The sequence below is a fragment of the Ctenocephalides felis genome, unplaced genomic scaffold (genome assembly GCF_003426905.1).
Source record: "Ctenocephalides felis isolate EL2017-DRISC unplaced genomic scaffold, ASM342690v1 CF-g0.4_SCAFFOLD_01170, whole genome shotgun sequence".
Taxonomy (NCBI): Eukaryota; Metazoa; Arthropoda; class Insecta; order Siphonaptera; family Pulicidae; genus Ctenocephalides; species Ctenocephalides felis.
The window spans coordinates 82,902,909-82,922,660 of NW_020537324.1; the positions used below are offsets into that span (position 1 = coordinate 82,902,909).

A 19,752-nucleotide genomic window follows, 5' to 3' on the forward strand; every position below is an offset into this window, starting at 1 on the left:
TTATTTTTAGGTGACGCAGAGTGAATTAAATTGCATAAAATTAGCTAAAGCCAAGAAAGAGGAAGTAAAGGAAATACGAGCCATCTACTTACAAGTAAAACGCCACAGAGAAAACTATTCGTAGGCAAAAAAAGATTATGAAGCAAGCACGAAAACTTCACAGTCGCCATGCGAATTGCTTCAACGAATAACTAATTTGAATTTATGCTTGATGCTCATGAGCAGAATTTGCTGCTGGCTTGTAAAAATGTAAAACACATTAACATTCTTATTATAATAATAAAATTTATAGTAATATCTTGTAACGATATTTATAAATAAAACTAATTGAATAAGTACTAAACATTTATATTAAATTATATGATATATATAAATCGCAATATATAAATAAATACGTAAGTAATTTAGACAAATTTGATATATTTTTATTCGAACAATATTTTGTTCATAAAATGTATGAACGCCATTTCTACTATATCGTCTATCTACCATACAGCTTCCTAATATACTGCGCTTTTCTATACAAAGGGATTACATATATAACATTATCAACATATAAGATAACATATAGATTTTTTGTTATTTTTGTTTGAAAATTATATTTTGTTATATTGTTACGTATTTTATGTTCATAAGCTTCGTTTGAATGATTATGCTGTGTTGTGTTACATATTCCAGTCCATAAAACATTTTGACCTTTATAGTTCATGTTTTTCAACTTATATTTATGGCCTTTTTACAGCTAACTTGTAAATAAACAAAATTATTGCTGATTAAAAAGGAAGTGGCAAAACCGTACCCAGTCTACCATACTTACGATAGTTTTATATATTTAAGGATGGAACTTCTAGTTTTTCAAATTAGTATTAAATTAATAAAATTATTTAATTTATATAGCATTTGTAAAGCATAAATCATAGTTAACATTAATTTTATACACCAACAAATGGACTGTTTTAAAGGCGCAAAAATCATCATGTTTCAGTAAAAATTACAATATTTAATTTTTTTAATTAACTTTCGTAGGGCAAGTTATAGTAATAGCAAAATCGAAAATGAAAAATTGTATATATCTTTACGTTTCAAAGGTTTCTGAACATTTTGGCGTAGGGTAGGGCGGGGCTAGTTGAGCAACTTTTACTTAAACGGATGTAGCTCCTCAATGAAAAGTCTCAATAAATTGCTATACGGCTCAATGGATTTGTTGTTTATCGCTTAAAAAAGTGTTAATACTATTTTTTGGCAATAAGTAAAATTTAAAATCTACAGCTGTTTAAATGCAAAAAGTCAAGTATGCTCAATGTACCCCATAGGTGGGGCAAGTTGAGCACTAAGAAATTATAATGAAATCATAGGTTCAATGTCGATTAGTAATGAAATAAAATTAGTTTTCAATAACCAGTTCTATATTTATAGTATTTATTGACAGAGAATACAAAACTTATAGTAATTTTCTTTAAATAATAACCAAAAAGTAGAATCAACAAAACAATATCGTATCTTAGGAATTATTTTATCATTATATTCAGTATTTTGTTCAAAAATCATTATTTCTTTATATTATTACTCATAGACTTAGCTTAAATCTTAAAAATAATAATTAATTTCTGGAAGTTAATGTTAATTGTCTTAGTGACAGAACTCATGCTCAACTAACCCCCAACTCGGAATTTCAAAATAAAAATGAGTTTATAAAAAACCGTGAGAATTATACCCAGAATCTCTGTGCATATTAAAAGTACTATAATTATATGGAAGAATAACATTTACCTGATTAAAAATAAATAACATTTGACTAAACCAGACAAAAACTCGTGATGAATGACTTTTTTACTTTTTGGTCTCAAAATAAACAAAACGCCCGTGAGCCTCACTCATTTGTCCAGCTAACTAGCGATCGCGGGATGTTTATTTCTCCCAATCTCTATTTTTCCGCATATAATGCCTAAACGGACGGTGAATAGTTTTCGAGATATTTTGATTGCTCAACTTGCCCCTATGCTCAACTAGCCCCGCCCTACCCTTCAAGATTTTTAGTACGTAACTTTAAAATGTTCATTTATCTATGCTGATTTCTTGTTGATATCGGTACGCATACAACGTTGATGCCGGTTTGCATACAACGACAGATCTCTATTCAGATACACGACGGTTAATCACAGTCTACCGGTATAGAAATGATCTCAATCGAAAGCGAACGAACAGTTCGAGCATAACAGACTTCCGTTGCGTTTGTACGGATTTACATCCTAGTCGCGCCTAAAGAAGTTTTACTTCAAAATGTATCTATGTAAAAAATGTTTGAATATTTCATAGCTAATTAAATCTTATATTTTGAGAATAATTTTAATCCGATTTTCTGTACAGCTTCTAGTCTTCCTATTTCAGATTGCAAGCGCTACACGAATGCATAGCATTTATTATTGCGAAAACAAATGTGGATAAATTTGAATATCCAGCAGTCTGTATTTGTTTTACATAGTATTGCTACAGTTTCCTGTGCTCAATTTAATAATTGGATTTTGTGGAATTGTTTATGATAATATCAGATTTAGAAAAACACGTTGCAATTTCTGTGGTGCGGGTTTAATTTGATACACAATAGAAGCAGTTCTGTGAATTATAAAACTTTTGTTTGTAGTATAACATACAGTATTCTGCGTAGTATTCTAATTTGATAACGTAATAATTGCATACGTAAATAAGACAATAAGTACAAGGGATTACATCTGGTACAGAATTGAAGTGTTGTTAAAGTGTTCACTTAATAAAATCCACTTCCGAAAATAATTCCAAAAGCTCTGCCGAAGGATACACATTACCCGCGCAATATTTTCAAGAAATAGGAGCGATCGCAACAAGGCTACTTATCCGAACGATATCGACGAAATACATATATAAAGCTGAATATTTTGCATTTAGATTGCATTTCGAATGCTCTGATATTCCATAGTGGAGATACAATAGAAATATATATATATATATATGTATATATATATATATATATGATATATATATATATATGTATATATATATATATATATATATATATAACAATATTTGAAATAAGGCAATTTGAAATTATTTGATCAAAGTCGGTTGTTTTGTGTGAAAGCAATCGCGGTACGTAATGCGTTACAATTTACCAAATAGTTATGTCTGATAAAGAGGAAATATGAGGACATTGCAGTATCTCTGAAATTGGTCAACATTTAAGCGAATAGATTTCATATATACGACTTTAAATATGCAATGTACTATTTCCCTGTATTCATGAGAATCACTGATATTTTTCTGAACGTGGGGTCATTTTATATAAAATTTATGATAAAATGTTGCATCCAATAATATCTAACAAAAGATTTTTAAAATACCATTTATTTTAAAAATATGCGTGCATTTTAATTTGAAATTATGAATTTTTTGTTTATATATGTAGAGTACAGCAAAATTTAAAAGTTTGCGGGTAAAAAGGTTCACCACTGATATATAAAAAATCAGTGAAGTTAGGAATTTTTTAACAATATTTTAAAGTAGGGGGGAAGATGGATGAGCCATCACGAACAATCCATTACAAAAGTAGTTTCTTTTGTTATTATTTGTTTGGTTTGTTGCTTAGTTCACTAGACCTTAATATAATTCTAAGTATACGTTAAATAAATAGATAAGATAATAAAGATATATTGTTAATTTTAAGTTAGATTCAAAAGTTTTTCTTATATAACCTCTATAAAAGCTTACTTCTGGATAAGGTAAAAAAGAACAATTGAACCTTTATCCTGGCAATGGTGAAAAATAAAAAAATTGGAAATAAAAAAGTAATCAAGATAAAAAAGGCTATTTACGAGAGATTTGGTTAAATGATAAGAATTAAATAAATAGTTATTCTATCTAGTATGTATAGGTTATACGCAATTTTAATAATAGGTTATGTCCAATACAAATGCACCCATGATATTTATATTTTGCATTGGTTGAATAATGTAGCTAATATTTTGTAAAATCTATTCAAAATTAAAATAAGACATGGGACCAGTTTGCCCTCTGACCGTCAAAACTTACCCCTACCAAAAACCAGGTAAAAATAACAGTAAAACCATATATTGCCACAATGACGAATTAGATTGAACTTTTGCTGCATATAGTCAGATAGTTGTTTTGTTTGAAACGTGTTATTTCCTCCTTCTTTTTTACAATTTAATTGCTCAAAGTCAAATTGTACCTAAAATGTCAGTGAATTTTCATATACAAAATATATTTTTTAGTCTTCTTTTTTATATTTACCATTTATAAGGGATAAGGATTAATTTAACATTTTATTATATATCTACGATCACTTCGTAGGGCGGAACGTAGCTTCACTTAACGATTCTGAATTATTAAAAACGATTATTATAAAAGTACATATGTATTTACTTCGGAACATAGTGAGCAAACATGTAATTATTTCGAACAATGTTCATCTAATTTTATGTGCACATTAGATAGAAAAATATTGTGAGCATGAACTCATAGAAACGTGTTATAATATATAGATACAATGCAATGTTCAATCATATTTATTAACTTCCCGTAGGGTAAGTTATAGTAATCGCAAAAAAATCGAAAATGAAAATTTTTATATATCTTTACGTTCAGAGGTTTCTGAACATTTTGGCATACCTTAGAAAAATGGATGTATGTGTGTGTGTGTGTGTGTATGTGTGTGTATGTGTGTGTGTATGTGTGGTGTATGTGTGTGTGTATGTGTGTGTGTATGTATGTACGTGTGTGTATGTATGTGCGGATACAAATTTTCGTCGACGATTTCGGGAACACGGATAAACCGATTTGAATAATGCAAAAACATTCGATTCGTATTGATAAGGAGACGTGCTGATTAGTTTTTGGCGAAGCAGGTCTAGCCGTTCCAAAGATACGGGGCAAAAAGTGCCGAAAACGGTAACTCAGTTTTTAAAGAACGGAGCGTCCGATTTGAATAATTCAAAAAAACATTTTACTTGTATGACAAGATGAAGAATTGATTAAATTTTCATGAGGCAGGTCTAACGGTTTCGGAGATCAAATGAAAAAAGTAAAAAAAAAATGCATTTGGCGGCCAAAAATGATCATTAGACATATGCACATCAAATTATCAGATATTTTATAGAGATTTTAACAATAAGTATGAATTTGGTTTACAGTCCTATGGGTTCCGTACCAGTGTTTACGCGTTAGGCGGCGACGTGGCGCTTTACGCTCTTTGATAATTCGTCTTTATGCAGTTAAAGCAGTACGATTGCTTGAAAAAAAGTTTAGATCTTTCAAAATATGTCACAATAAGGAAAATATTTTTTTTTTCAAAAAAAAAAAAAAATAAAAAAAATTTTTTTTCGAAAAAAAAATTTTTTTTTCAAAAAAAAAGTAATTTTTTGTCCAATTTATAGTTTTTCAAAAATCTTATTTTTTCGAAGTAAAATTTTTTCAAAATTGTAATCGTTTTTTAAAAAAAAAATAATTTTTGGTACGGGAAGTTCCAGCAAATTGCCTTAAGGCACGATGCCTTAATTGCCTTAAGACAGAATTCCCTTACAGCTAGTTGATTTTATGCTGCACACAAAACCGTGTCATTGCCTATACAATAGCAAGTTGGTATTTTTAGTGAGCGTGTGTCTACATAGAAGAATAAACATCCTGCACTTTTTTGGACAAGAATATGTTGACTATCAAGAGAAAGTCCCTACAGGACTACCGTTTATTAAAGGATTCAAATTAAACCTGTGACCTTTGTTTTATTATGTGTAAATACATGTAGAAATCATCATTGCCCACAAATCAAAGTTTTATATTTACTAGGGTATTATATATTGAAATTTATTTATTAGAACATTGTTTAATTCATGACAATATGTATAATACGATATATGTTAAGAATGCCATTGATTTTTGTACTAAATATGTTATGTATTTAAAACATGTATGTGTATGTAGTTTTACCAATGAATGCCAATATAGAATGTAAATATCGAAATGAAATATGTGTATGTTACTATAGATTATTTATTTGTGCTATTCATAATAAATAAAATAAGTTATTTTTACAGCTCTCTTTTCGTTTATATGATATTTTACAAATTTATTTTATATATTGTTATAATCATTGGAGCAAAGCTTCTTACAGAATTATATTATAATATATATATATCTATATATATATATATATATATACACCTAAGTCTGTTTTTTACACGGAGATTGGTTCCAGAAGAAACCGTGTAAAAAAAAAACATGTAAAAAAGACATTGATCTTATACAAAATTGGGTGATTTGTCCTAATCTCTAAAACCTATTAAAATTAGTGAAAAACAAGAATTTTCAAGAACAAGAATTCATGTTTATTTTAATAATATAAATTAGTGCTATTCACATTTGCTTTGACCAGTAAAAATTGTTTGTACGCGCTAAAGGGGAATTCACTTAAATCTTTAAGCTAGTGTTCGCAAACTATCGATACTATCGATGGTTTCAGACTTTTTTCTTTCATAAGTACTTTTTGTGATATGAACATACATCGCAAAAATTAAATTTGAAAAAAATTAAGTATATAAATTCCCAATCATGCTAAAGGAATAAATCGTGTAAAAAAATTAAAAATATTCAATTTTCAAAACCGTGTTATATCAAAACCGTGTACAAAAGACCGTGTAAAAACAGACTTAGTTAGGTGTAATAATATATATAAGTAAATGCTTATTATACAGACATAAACAAGAGTTATTTACCTGACTGCAAAAAAATATAAAAAATCACTCATATGTCACTATTAATTTAATGAACTATATATTTTGTAAATTATTATTAAACAATTTATTATTAATAAGAGTATAATTTCTCTTCATAAAAAACATCACACGTATCTCTCTTAAAATATCTACAAATGATAAGTTGTCTGTTAATTGTAATTAAAAAAAAAGGATTTAAATTATTAGTGATTACTGAGTATTCTTGTATAACAATATATATATATATATATATATATATATATATAATATTATTATTACTGTTTAAGCATTACTCCAATTTGTCTTACCTTAAAATTACGATAAAGTTAAAAAATGCACATCCACTTATATCGCAAGATAAAGTCTATAATTATTAAAATACTCTTATATACATAATATAAATTGACACATATTAATTATCATTATTTTCATCACATATTCTACACATTAATTAACAAATAATTATGATTATTAAAACTTTTATAAAATGCCTACGTACTTATTTACGTAAATGTTAAAATTCATATTGTCTGATAATTTTAATAAGTCATGTTGAAGCTCGTATGTGATTATTATGAATATATAAATTGCACTGAATTAATTATATATATATATATATATATATATTATATATATTATGGCAAGAAAATCTGAACCCAAATAAAAATAAAAATAATTTTTACCTACGACCCATGTTTCTCATACAAACAGCATGCCGCTTTAGTGATATCCCAACTAGCAGTATCCAAAGCACTCACCAAGTCCTTGTTGCTTAAATTATCAATAACCGTCTTCAATTCAACATTACCAGTCGTCGCGCAATTGTTGAATTGTTTAATAAAAGTCTTAAACGAGCTAATTTGATAGCTCGATGGACGTCCCAGTCCATGTGCTCCAATGACACCAGACAAGCTTCTGGAGTCATCTGTAAAAATTATAAATCGTTATAGAAATATTTATAGAAATTATTCAAGTTATGGGTCGGTATATTTACTTCTTTTCCTAGAACTTTGTTCATTATACGGACTTCGTCTGATTCCACGCCACGTGCACGACCTGGAGGTTTTCTTCCTGAAAAATGGAAATAGAATTTTAGCGTTTGAAGTTTTTGGGAAAAGCAGGTCCAGTCGTTTCGGAGATACCGAGCAAAAAATGGAAGAAATAGCAATTGGGCTTTTGAGAGAGCGGAGTGTCCGATTTAAATGATTCAAAGAACTTTCTGCTTGTTTCAACAAAATAATTGCTTTTGGAAAAAAAATTTTTTGTTTCAACTTTTTTTTTTCAAAAAAAAATTTTTTTGTATACCGAAAATAATTCAGATTTTATATTTAATTCTGACTATAGATCTAACATACTTTAAACAAATAATTTCAACTTTGCAATTCAGTTTATATAATTCTTATAAATATTAGACAATGTTACAATATTAATAATATTCTATTTCAAAACATCAGTATTCCTCGAATATTTTGTTACGGTACGGGAAGTTCCAGCAATTTGCCTTAAGACACGATGCCATACACCCCCTATTTTCTATATGTATTTATCTACTTATTTAGTTATATATTTATCATGTATTCATTAGTTATTTTTCTAGTTAGTTATCTTATTATCTTATATCTATTTATCTATCTATATATCTATCTATGTAATGTTCTATTTATTTATTTAATTTTTTATTACAATTTATTTTGTGTATACTTTCTATTGGTTTATATTTTTTGTATTTAATTCTGTTTTTCTGCTGCTGGAAATTTCATTTAAATGGTCTTAAAATTTTAAATTATAATACACCGATGATGAGACAAAACCTAGTCTCGAAACGTTTGTAAAATTAATATTATTTAATAAAATAGTTTGGACACAGAGAAACATAATGAATTTGAAAATGCGCGCCATTGTTAAATGCGAAAGCGATATGAGAAGCGTCTCATCTTTCTCTGTAAGTATACTCTATGTTTCAAATGTCAAATAATAATTTAATTAAGTTGAACTCAGTTGTGGAAAATTGTATTGAAAAGGATTGTTGATAAACTAGGTTATTATTTAGCCCACGCCTATTTTGGATCATTTCAATTATTTCGTAAGTGAGTATAAGCAGTTGAAATATTTAAAAATGTCAGAAGAAACAATTATGTCATAATGATCCGGCAATTAAAATTGAACCGCCAGAATATTCAGAAGAAGACATTAAACACGAAATTCAGAATGATATGATGTTTCTGATGGTATTGTTAAATCTGAATCGTGTTCTGAGGATGATGAAACCTGTTTAGAAATTTCATGAACTCTGAAGTGACTATCGAAGAAGGAGTGAAACAGGAGTTAGTCGAGCCAGCAGCTTATGAATGTGACATTTGTGATCAGTCATTTGCAGAATCTGATCAATTAAAGAGCATATGGTCGATCACAAGCCTAGTATAGCGAAGAACGCCCTTTAAAATGCGAAATCTGCCATAAGACTATCAAACAAAAAGGTTACCTGAAAACTCACATGCTTTTGCATAGTGGAAACGCCCCCATAAATGCAGTATATGCAACAAGACATTCGCACAATCAAGTTATCTGAAAACACACATGCAAATTCACAAAGGAATACGCCCTCATCAATGCAATGTTTGTAACAAGACATTCACGAAGTTAGGAAGTCTCAAACGTCACATGCTTATTCACAAAGGAATACGCCCTCATCGATGCAATGATTGTAATAAGACATTCACACTATCAAGTAATCTGAAAGCACACATGAGCATTCACGTTGGTGAGCCACATAAATGCAGCATATGCAATAAGACATTCTCACTATTCGGTAATCTGAAAAAACACATGAACATTCACAAAGGAATACGCCCTCATAAATGCGATGTTTGTAATAAAACATTCACACAATCAAATAATCTGCAAAGACATATGCTGATTCACAAAGGAATACGCCCTCATCGATGCAATGTTTGTAATAAGACATTCACACAATTCCATCATCTGCAAAAACACATGAACATTCACAAAGGAAAACATGGCAATTTATAGTGGAAAATGTAATAATAATCAATAAAATATAAACATTTCTTAAATTGAATTTAAATATTAGGAAAGAAGTTAATTAGGATAAAATATTCTTCTCAAATATGTAAAAGAATGTATAAATAGTATAAAATAAACAGTAAACATCACATTATATTTATTTATTGTTAAACCAGGCAATTGTTACTTATTATATCACTTTATTGGCTCTTTTTTAACTTCCCGTAGGGTAAGTTATAGTAATGGGTCGAAAATCAAAAATGAAAATTTTTGCATTTCTCGACGTTTTGAAGATTTCTGAACATTTTGGCATACCTAAAAAAAAATTGATGTGTGTGTGTATGTGTGTATGTATGGATACAATTTTTCGGGCGCACGGATCAACCGATTTGAATGGTTCATAAAACATTCAATTCCTATTGATAGCTGATTAGTTTTTGGCAAAGGCAGGTCCAGCCGTTTCGGAGATACGGAGCTAAATGTGCAATAAATGGCAGTTTTTGAGAAAACTAAGCGACCGATTTGAATGATTCAAAGAACTCTCTGCTAGTTTCAACAAAATAATTGCGTTTGGAAAAAAAAATGTTTCTAATTTTATTTTTCAAAAAAGATTTTTTTTTTCAAGGAAATTTTTTTTTTGTATATCGAAAATAATACAGATTTTATTTTTAATTCTGACTATAGTTCTAATATACTTTAAACAAATGATTTCAACTTTGCAATTCAGTTTATATAATTCTTATAAATATTAGACAATGTTACAATATTAATAATAATCTATTTGAAAACATTTACTATTCCTCGATCATTTCGTTACGGTACGGGAAGTTCCTGCAATTTGCCTTAAGGCACGATGCCATACACCACTGGTTATTATTTAAATCGATTAGTTACCCGTATCGCAAATTACATGCAAGGTGCCTTGACAAAATGCCACTTACAACTAGTTTCTACTGTAATGTGATAAATTATAATTTACCTGCAAAATCCAGTAAATCTTCACAGCTAACATCATGCTCTGCAATAGTATTTTTATCCAAATTTACACCTGGTATGGTAACTGAAACAGCAGCATCTGCCGAAGCCAGCCTTGGTCTCGCTGCTGCAGACACTGCAGTATCTGAATGACAATATGATAAAATCAAATTACACCTAAGTCTGTTTTTACACGGTGTTTTTGTACACGGTTTTGATATAACACGGTTTGAAAATTGAATATTTTTAATTTTTTTACACGATTTTATTCCATTTAGCACGATTTGAAATTTTATGTACTTAAATTTTTTTGTCAAATTTAATTTTTGCGATGTATGTTCATATCACAAAAAAGTACTTTTGAAAGAAAAAAGTCTGAAACCATCGATAGTATCGATAGTTTGCGAACACTAGCTTAAAGATTTAAGTGAATTCCCCTTTAGCGCGTACAAACAATTTTTACTGGTCAAAGCAAATGTGAATAGCACTAATTTAGAAGAATACTCTAAAAATTCTTGTTTTTCACTAATTTTAATAGGTTTTAGAGATTAGGAACAAATCACCCATTTTTGTATAAGATCAATGTCTTTTTTTACACGTTTTTTTTTTACACGGACTTAGGTGTACTTATATTCTTTCTTATTGTTAACATGTTGCCAGTGTAAAGGTATTAATCTAACTTAAAATTAACAATACATCTTATAAAACAATTAAATAACATATACAGTAGAACTCCAATTATCCGAACCCCGACTATCCGAACTCCAATTATCCGAAATTCGACTATCCGAATCTCCCGATTATCCGAATCACTTTCAGAAAAAAAATTGTCCCAAAAAGTGCGCTATTATCCTTCCACCAGCAAATGGAATGAGTGTAGGCACATTGTTTGCTTTGATTTGACGGAGATGTTTACAAAACAATGATTTTTAACTTTCCGTAGGGTAAGTTATAGTAATCGCAAAAAAAATCAAAATTGAAAATTTTTATATATCTTTACGTTTCAGAGGTTTCTGAATATTTTGGCATACCTTAGAAAAAATGGATGTATGTGTGTGTGTGTGTGCGTAGTATGTATGTGTGTGCGGATACAAATTTTCGTCGACGATTTCGGGAACACGGATGAAGCAATTTGAATAAATTAAAAAACATTCGATCCGTATTGATAAGAAGACGTGCTGATTAGTTTTTGGCGGAGGTAGGTCTAGCCGTTCCAAAGATATGGGGCAAAAAGTGCCAAAAACGGTACCTCAGTTTTTAATAGAACGGAGCGTCCGATTTTAATAATTCAAAAAACATTTTACTTGTATTGACAAGATGAAGATTTGATCAAATTTTTATAGGGGCAGGTTTAGCGGTTTCGGAGATATAACGAAAAACGTAAAAAAAATGCCATTTGGCGGTCAAAAATGATCATTAGACATATGCACATCAAATTATCAGATATTTTATAGAGATTTTAACAACAAGTATAAATTTCTTTACATTCCTATGGGTTCCGTACCAATGTTTACCCGTTAGACAGCGACGCGGCGCTTATGCGCTTTATATTTTGTCTCTATGCATTTAAAGCAGTACGATTGCTTTGAAAAAAAGTTCAGATTTTCCAACATATGTCAAAATAAAGAAAACATTTTTTTTCAAAAAAAAAAGATTTTAAAAAAAAAAAATTTAAATTATTTTTTTTTTCATTTTTTTTTTCAAAAAAAAGTAGTTTTTTGTCAAATTTATAGTTTCTCAAAAATCTTATTTTTTCGAAGTAATTTTTTTTCAAAAATGTTAATCGTTTTTAAAAAAAATAATAATTTTTGGTACGGGAAGTTCCAGCAATTTGCCTTAAGGCACGATGCCCTAATTGCCTTAAGACAGATTTCCACTTACAGCTAGTTATTTCTAAACTTGCACATTTTTTTTTAACTCGTTTAAGTACATTTTATTTATATTTAAAACATGTGAAAATGTCATGTTTCTTTCATTTAATTCAATAAAAAAAATAGTGCAATATCAAAACGTAACTTTTTTTCTCTCCAATGGCAATTTTAAAAAAAAACTCCGATTATCCGAATATTTGATTATCCGAATCGGTCCCGGTCCCCATTAATTCGGATAATTGGAGTTCTACTGTACTTAAAGATTATATGCAGATGTTGTAAGCTAAACAATAGTACTCAAAATCAAAAAATACTTTCGGTGGAAAATTGACAATGTGGCAGTTTATCTCGCGATAGCGACGTCGTCATTTTTAACTTCCCGTAAGGTAGTTATAGTAATGGGCCGAAAATCAAAATTTTTGCATTTCTCGACGTTTTGAAGGTTTCTGAACATTTTTAAGGGGCATACCTCAGAAACTAAATGGATGTGTGTGCGTGTGTGTGTTTTGTATGTCCGAATTTTTTCGTCCACGTTTTCGGGCGCACGGATCAACCAATTTGAATAGTTCAAAAAACATTCGATCCCTATTGATAGATGTGCTAATTAGTCTTTGGCAAAGGCAGGTCCTGCAGTTACGGAGATAAAGAGCAAAGAGTTTTTGATAGAACGGAGCATCCGATTTGTATGATCCAAAAAACATTCAGTTCGTAAGGAAAAGTGGTTATTAGTTTTTGGCAAGGGTAGGCCCAGCGGTTTCGGAGATGCAGAGCCAAATGTTGAAAAAAATGGTAGTTTTTGAGAAAACTAAGCGTCCGATTTAAGTGATTCAAAGAACTTTCTGCTTGTTTCAACAAAATAATTGCTTTTGGAAAAAAAAAATGTTTCTAATTTTTTTTTCAAAAAATATTTTTGTAATTTTGGATTAAAAATTCAAAGGCTAAGCACAGTCTAAGCGCCACTCTGGTACAAATGTTTACCCAAGTGCGTTTTTAGACTGTTCATGTCACTTTTCCAATTTTGTGAAAACTTATTGAAAAATGTGAAAATGCCGCCAAGCTAAGCACAGTATAAGTGAAAATGTCGCACAGAATTATTCGCAAATGCGTTTAGACTGTGACTATACTACTATTTTTTTGGAAATTGAATTCGAAATAAAGTGACGAACGATTGTTAATGTTCTGGAGATAAATTGATTTATTTATGATTTACATTGATATGCTCGGATATAACAAGATAGCAAAAATAATGAAAGTTACAGTATTTGCAATAATATATTTAAAAACGTTTAAAATTCCTCGAATATTTCATTACGGTACGAGAAGTTCCAGCAATTTGCCTTAAGGCACAATGCCATACACCACTAGTTTATTATTGTTTTATTTATTTACTTATTAACACATTTATATACTAATTAACATACATATTTTTTTAATGTCTCTTTTTTATTTATGATTTTTTATTAATTTTTTTTATATATATGTTTTATATCATTTATACATTATCACATGTATGTATATAATATATATTTAGATCATAAAAATTCATTAACAGAATAATTTTGATGCTTCAGCAAATTATTTTTCAAGAGTATTTTTGTTTTTTATATTTGTATTTTAATAAATTTGTCTCTGCCAATGTTTTTTTTTTGCAAAATTTGTCAGTTATAAGAAGATAGCAAAAATAATGAAAGTTACAGTATTTGTAATAATATATTTGAAAACGTTTAAAATTTCTCAAAAATTTCATTACGGTACGGGAAGTTCCAGCAATTTGCCTTAAGGCACGATACACACACACCACTAGTATTCTCTTATAATCAACTTATACTAAACTAAACAACAGTGCTCACAACCAAAAAATAGACATGGTGGCAGTTTATCTCACCATAGCGACGTCGTTGGATTTGACGTGATGTTTGGATGCAATTTTTTTGCCTCTTACTTCAAAATAGTATCAAATACTTGATTTTGAGATAATGTTGATAAACTTTATTATTTATTTACCTATTTCATCGACAGGCACTTCCCCAGGCTCGTAAAACGCATCATCAGTCTCAAAATTAAAATCAGACTCGACCAAATTTTCAAAATCCATCGAAGCCCTATCGACGTCCTGCGTACTCGGCACATCGTTCAACGACTGATGTCTCCTTGGCAAAACCACAGATTTCGATTCCTGCTTTTTCGGTTCGCCTGATTGTATATTCTCATACTCAACTTGCTAAAGAAAAAACAACATACGATAACAAAAACTCACATTTCATAAATATCCCGTATCAAAATTTGTTTGGGGGCCCCCAAAATATAGAAATATATAAAATTAAAAGAATATTTATTTATCATTCTAATTATTAACTTCCCGTAGGGTAAGTTATTGTAGTGGGCCGAAAATCGGAATTGAAAATTTTTACATTTCTCGACGTTTTGAAGGTTTCTGAACGTTTTGGCATACCTCAGAAAAAATGGATGTGTGTGTGTGTGTATGTATGTATGGATACAAATTTCCAGTCACGTTTTCGGGCGCACGGATCAACCGATTTGAATGGTTCAAAAAACATTCGATTCCTATCGATAGGGAAAAGAGCTGATTAGTTTTTGGCAAAGGCAGGTCCAGCAGTTACGGAGATAAAGAGCAAAGAGTGCAGAAAATACAAATCGAGTTTTTGAGAGAACGGAGTATCCGATTTGAATGATCTAAAAAGCATTCAATTAGTAATTATTGGGAGAAGAGGTTGTTAGTTTTTGGCAAAGACAGATCCAGCCGTTTCGGAAATACCGAGCTAAATGAACAAAAAATTGCAGTTTTTGAGAGAACTAAGCATACGATTTGAATGATTCAAAAAACTTTTTGCTTGTTTGACAAAACAATTTTTTTTGTACATCGACAATAAATTAGATTTCGAAAATATTAAACAATGCCACAGTATTTATAATAATAATCTATTTGAAAACATTAAATAGTCCTCGAACATTTCGTTATGGAACGGGAAGATCCAGCAATTTGCCTTGATTTTAAAGGTATTTTACATAATAATTACATTTTTAACTAATGCTAAAACTACCGACGGAAGAAAATACTTTTATTATGGATTTTCAAAGATTACCGTTTATATCCCCCATTTCAAAGATTATCGTTTTCAAATCAAGTTTGTAGCTGGCTATACATCTTTTTTCCTCTACTTTCAAATATTGTTGTTAAACAATGCTTAACTTTACTGATTTTTGGCACATCGGTGGTGGACCTTTTTAATCCCGGACCTTCATATATTACTATCTATTCTGCGATAAATTCTGGGAAATTATAATTGGAAAAATGTTATTCGACAAAATGTCCATTTGATCGATACCAAATTTAGGTTCTGAATCTAAATAAGATAAATAAAAAATAATATAACCTCGAAAATGTTTTATAAATACCAATGAGTATATAATTATACAAATGAGATCTTTCAGAGCACCGTGTTTGAGAAAAATATGCCAAAAAGTGCATTTTCATATTAACATTTCAAAAAGGTTGATATTTTGAGTCTCTAGTAACACTTGCGGCCCGTTTACTAACGCTTTTATATATAAATAAAACTACGAACAAAGCTACTTACTACAATTTAATCATAATTAAATAATATTCACGTAAAATATCCTATTGAACGTAATTGAACATCATCTGTCAAAAACGTTTGACATTTGACGTATTAGCCACCGTCCATTGTTTTATTTCAATTACGCTTTTACAAAAATTTTCAAATTAAAAATGTAAAGTTTGTACGCGGATTTGAAATAATTTCTCACCTTTTGGACTTTCTGTGGATTGGCACGAATTTTTCAAGACTAAGAGCGGCCAAATCGGTTTAGCCGTTTTCGAGCTTTACTTGGACATTTGAAAGAGAGCTCCATTTTTATATATAAGATAATATATAATTTAATATTTATTAAATATTCCAATAAATATTACCTTTAACGTGGACAATTCCTCTTTGGTAAAATTATTCTCCAACAATTCTTTATCCTGTTTCGATTTACTACCAAAGTCTACTACATCGCACTGGTTCATATAACAAGGTGATGTGACGTTTGTGGTGTGAGATGATGTCACGTTGGTGAGATGAGACGTGACGCTGGTCACGTGTGAAGTGACGATCTTGGTGGGTGACACTCTTTGCACTTGTGGAGGAAATGTTAGAGGCGGACGGTCTTCTACAGGTGTAATCTAAAACCAGGACATAAATATGTTGCACTAATGAACAAACTTCTTATATATATATATATATATATATATATATATATATATATTGTTGAGAATTGTGTTCTTTATAATTATAAATATTAGTCATAAGTAAATTCATTTGAACGATGTATAATCCCAAGTAGCGATAAATGTTGCGAATATCTTGTACATCTGCCAGACAACCCTTAATAAAAGTTTATGATAGCTCATGTACCCTCGGCGAGCTAATAAAACTAGAAATACTGGAAATATTTTAAAAATGTAAGAAAGGTTAGTTAGTTAGTCCTGAACTGTTGAACAAGTAACAACTAAAATATTATAATAAAGCGCTCAATAAATTTTTGAATCTAAATGAATTCTTTGATTTCGCACACTTCCAGAAAACCAATTCTGATCGTAAAGTATTCCAAATAAAACTTTAATCCAATCAAGAAGTATATTTGTATAATTCAAAAAATCTTTAAAAAATCACTTAACGAACTACAGAAAGATTTATCAAAATCCGAATAATCGTTTAGGAGGAGTATAATTACATACATCATTACAGAAGAATTTTATATATAAGATATATATATATATATATATATATATATATATATATATATAAATATATATATATACTAGATGACCCGACAGAATTAATATATAGCATTTGCGGTGAAGGTACAATATCGCCTTGGATTTTTCTACCCAAAATAATTGCTTCAATAATGTTGCCTATAATTTTTATAATTTCGTACCATATTTTACCTGGCGTTTAGTAATTTACGATCTAAATTACATTTTTCTCACCAATAATTCAATATACATTATTACTTAAGTTCATATATGAAGTGAATTAATTTGTCAAATCCTGAGCACATGTAAGCTCTATTCAACCTACGATCAACAAAATTATTGCAGTAAATAGAGAGGAAAAAGCATGTGCTCTGTGAATTTTTTTATTGTGCTCCAATTTGCATGATATTTTGGAAATAGGCTAATCTTAACATTATTAACACTATTCCTACCGACATTTCGTGTTTACTATTCCTACCGCAACCGGTCAAATGACCGGTCATGCAAAATCGGCATTTTTCAGTATTGAATGAAGAGTTAATGCTAGTTTAAGAGTTTATAAATACAAATACAATATATTTCTTTTATTTTATAATGCGAATTCTACATTTTATACTATTTTATCCAATTTTTCACGATTTTTTTTCTTAGAGTGTATTTTCTGCCACGCATTTTTTACGTTTTTGGCTGATTTTGTTCGCCCTATCATTTTTCTAAAGCATTATCTGGAATAGTTTCTTTTAGGGAATCTGTTTTGTACTTGTACTTAGTTGATTTTTTTCTGAATTCTTGTTGGAACTATACGGCAAGTTAATTGGAATAGAAAGTTCCTGCCTTGTACATTGTCTTCTTGTAATTTATGTATGTAACAACAATGGATTTATCCTGAATAAATCCAAAATAATGTAAATCCTTGATGAATTCTCTCTAAAATTCATATTTTACCAAATGATTTCTGACTATTTTATGAATGGCATCTACATCAGACCCGACGCTAATACCAATACAATTAACTCCCGTATTAGTGTAATTTTTTCAACATATGTGCCTGTAAGTGAAAATTAGAATCTTCTTTCTTATCTTCCAAAGTTGTAAATAATATTTGAGTGTTGAAGTCTTTGATTTTTCGTTCTGACAGTATTTATAGCTGTTATATTGCTTCAATTGTACCTACCATCAGTTTTCTTTTACTAAAAGTTTAGCTGTATGTAGGATGGTAAAAACGTTATATATTTTTATGTCGTACAAGCGATTTTGATAATACGGTTTCATCAGTTATAAATCTTCAAAGAATATCTCAGTTTGCTACGTGTACTGGATGGTTACCAAAATTTTACACCCCATTTGTGCGATTTGCAGGGCATACTTATATTTACATCGTATATTGAACGGTATCTAATATTTATACGTTTTCCTAAATACTATTGAACATATGTTGAATAAATTTACACCTTACCTTTATTGAAAATATATGTTTGTCGATAGTAATACGTAGTCTTTTACAACAATTTTGATTGCTGTCAATGTAGTTGAACCAACCTTTGGATTCAAAACAAAACCTATCAATTTGTTGTTTGGATTCCTTCGTAAAAATCTGTCTACATATAGACATTGAGAAAATTGAGAAAACCCACTTTTTATAACGTAGAAATGCAATATTTATACTCCTTGCCTCATTTGCGCAACGCGCATACAGAATCGAAAGAAATGCATATAAATTTGCAGAAGGCAGTTTTTACCAGTCTAAATTCTTCTGAATTTACATTTTCTTGTAAGTTCCAAAATATTCTTAACAATTACTACAAAAAATCCCATCCGAACATCGTCTTTCGTACTACCGGTCAAATGACCGGTCGCGGTAGGTAAGACAGCATACAATTTTTTTTCCAAAAATAAAAATTGAAAAAACAAATTAACATTGAAAAACGTATCATACTCACATATTAGGAAAAGTCATAAAGTTTGATGACGATTCAATTACGTTTGATATGAAAAATACTAATCGAAAAATCAAAAACGGTCATTTGACCGGTCCCGGTAGGAATAGTGTTAACAACTTTTTTAATTCTGACTTTATCAGAACTTGTAATATACTATTTTAAAGGTAATGGCAAATGACAGTCTTTTCAATGCCAAACAACGCCTCAAATATTTTAAAGGTCAAACAATGATAAGCGTTTTTTTTTATATTTTTTCTATTTATTTCTACAATCTAACTATATTTTTATATAATTCAAAAAAATCCTAAAAAAATCCCATAACAAACTTCAGAAAGATTTATCAAAATTCGAATAATCGTTTTGTAGGATTATCCTTTCATACACCATTGCAGAAGAAT

The 19,752-nt window shown here is 29.6% G+C and overlaps 1 protein-coding gene across 1 annotated transcript in view; it reads right to left on the reverse strand.

Moving 5' to 3' along the window:
* Window positions 1–7,444: 7,444 nt before the first annotated feature.
* LOC113367800 (activated Cdc42 kinase-like) overlaps window positions 7,445–19,752 on the reverse strand; it is a 53,282-nt gene continuing 40,974 nt past the window's right edge. Inside the window, 6 exon segments of the mRNA XM_026609379.1 lie at window positions 7,445–7,525; window positions 7,570–7,686; window positions 7,756–7,832; window positions 10,765–10,905; window positions 14,636–14,852; window positions 16,584–16,838. Coding sequence (XP_026465164.1) covers window positions 7,445–7,525; window positions 7,570–7,686; window positions 7,756–7,832; window positions 10,765–10,905; window positions 14,636–14,852; window positions 16,584–16,838 — 888 coding nt within the window.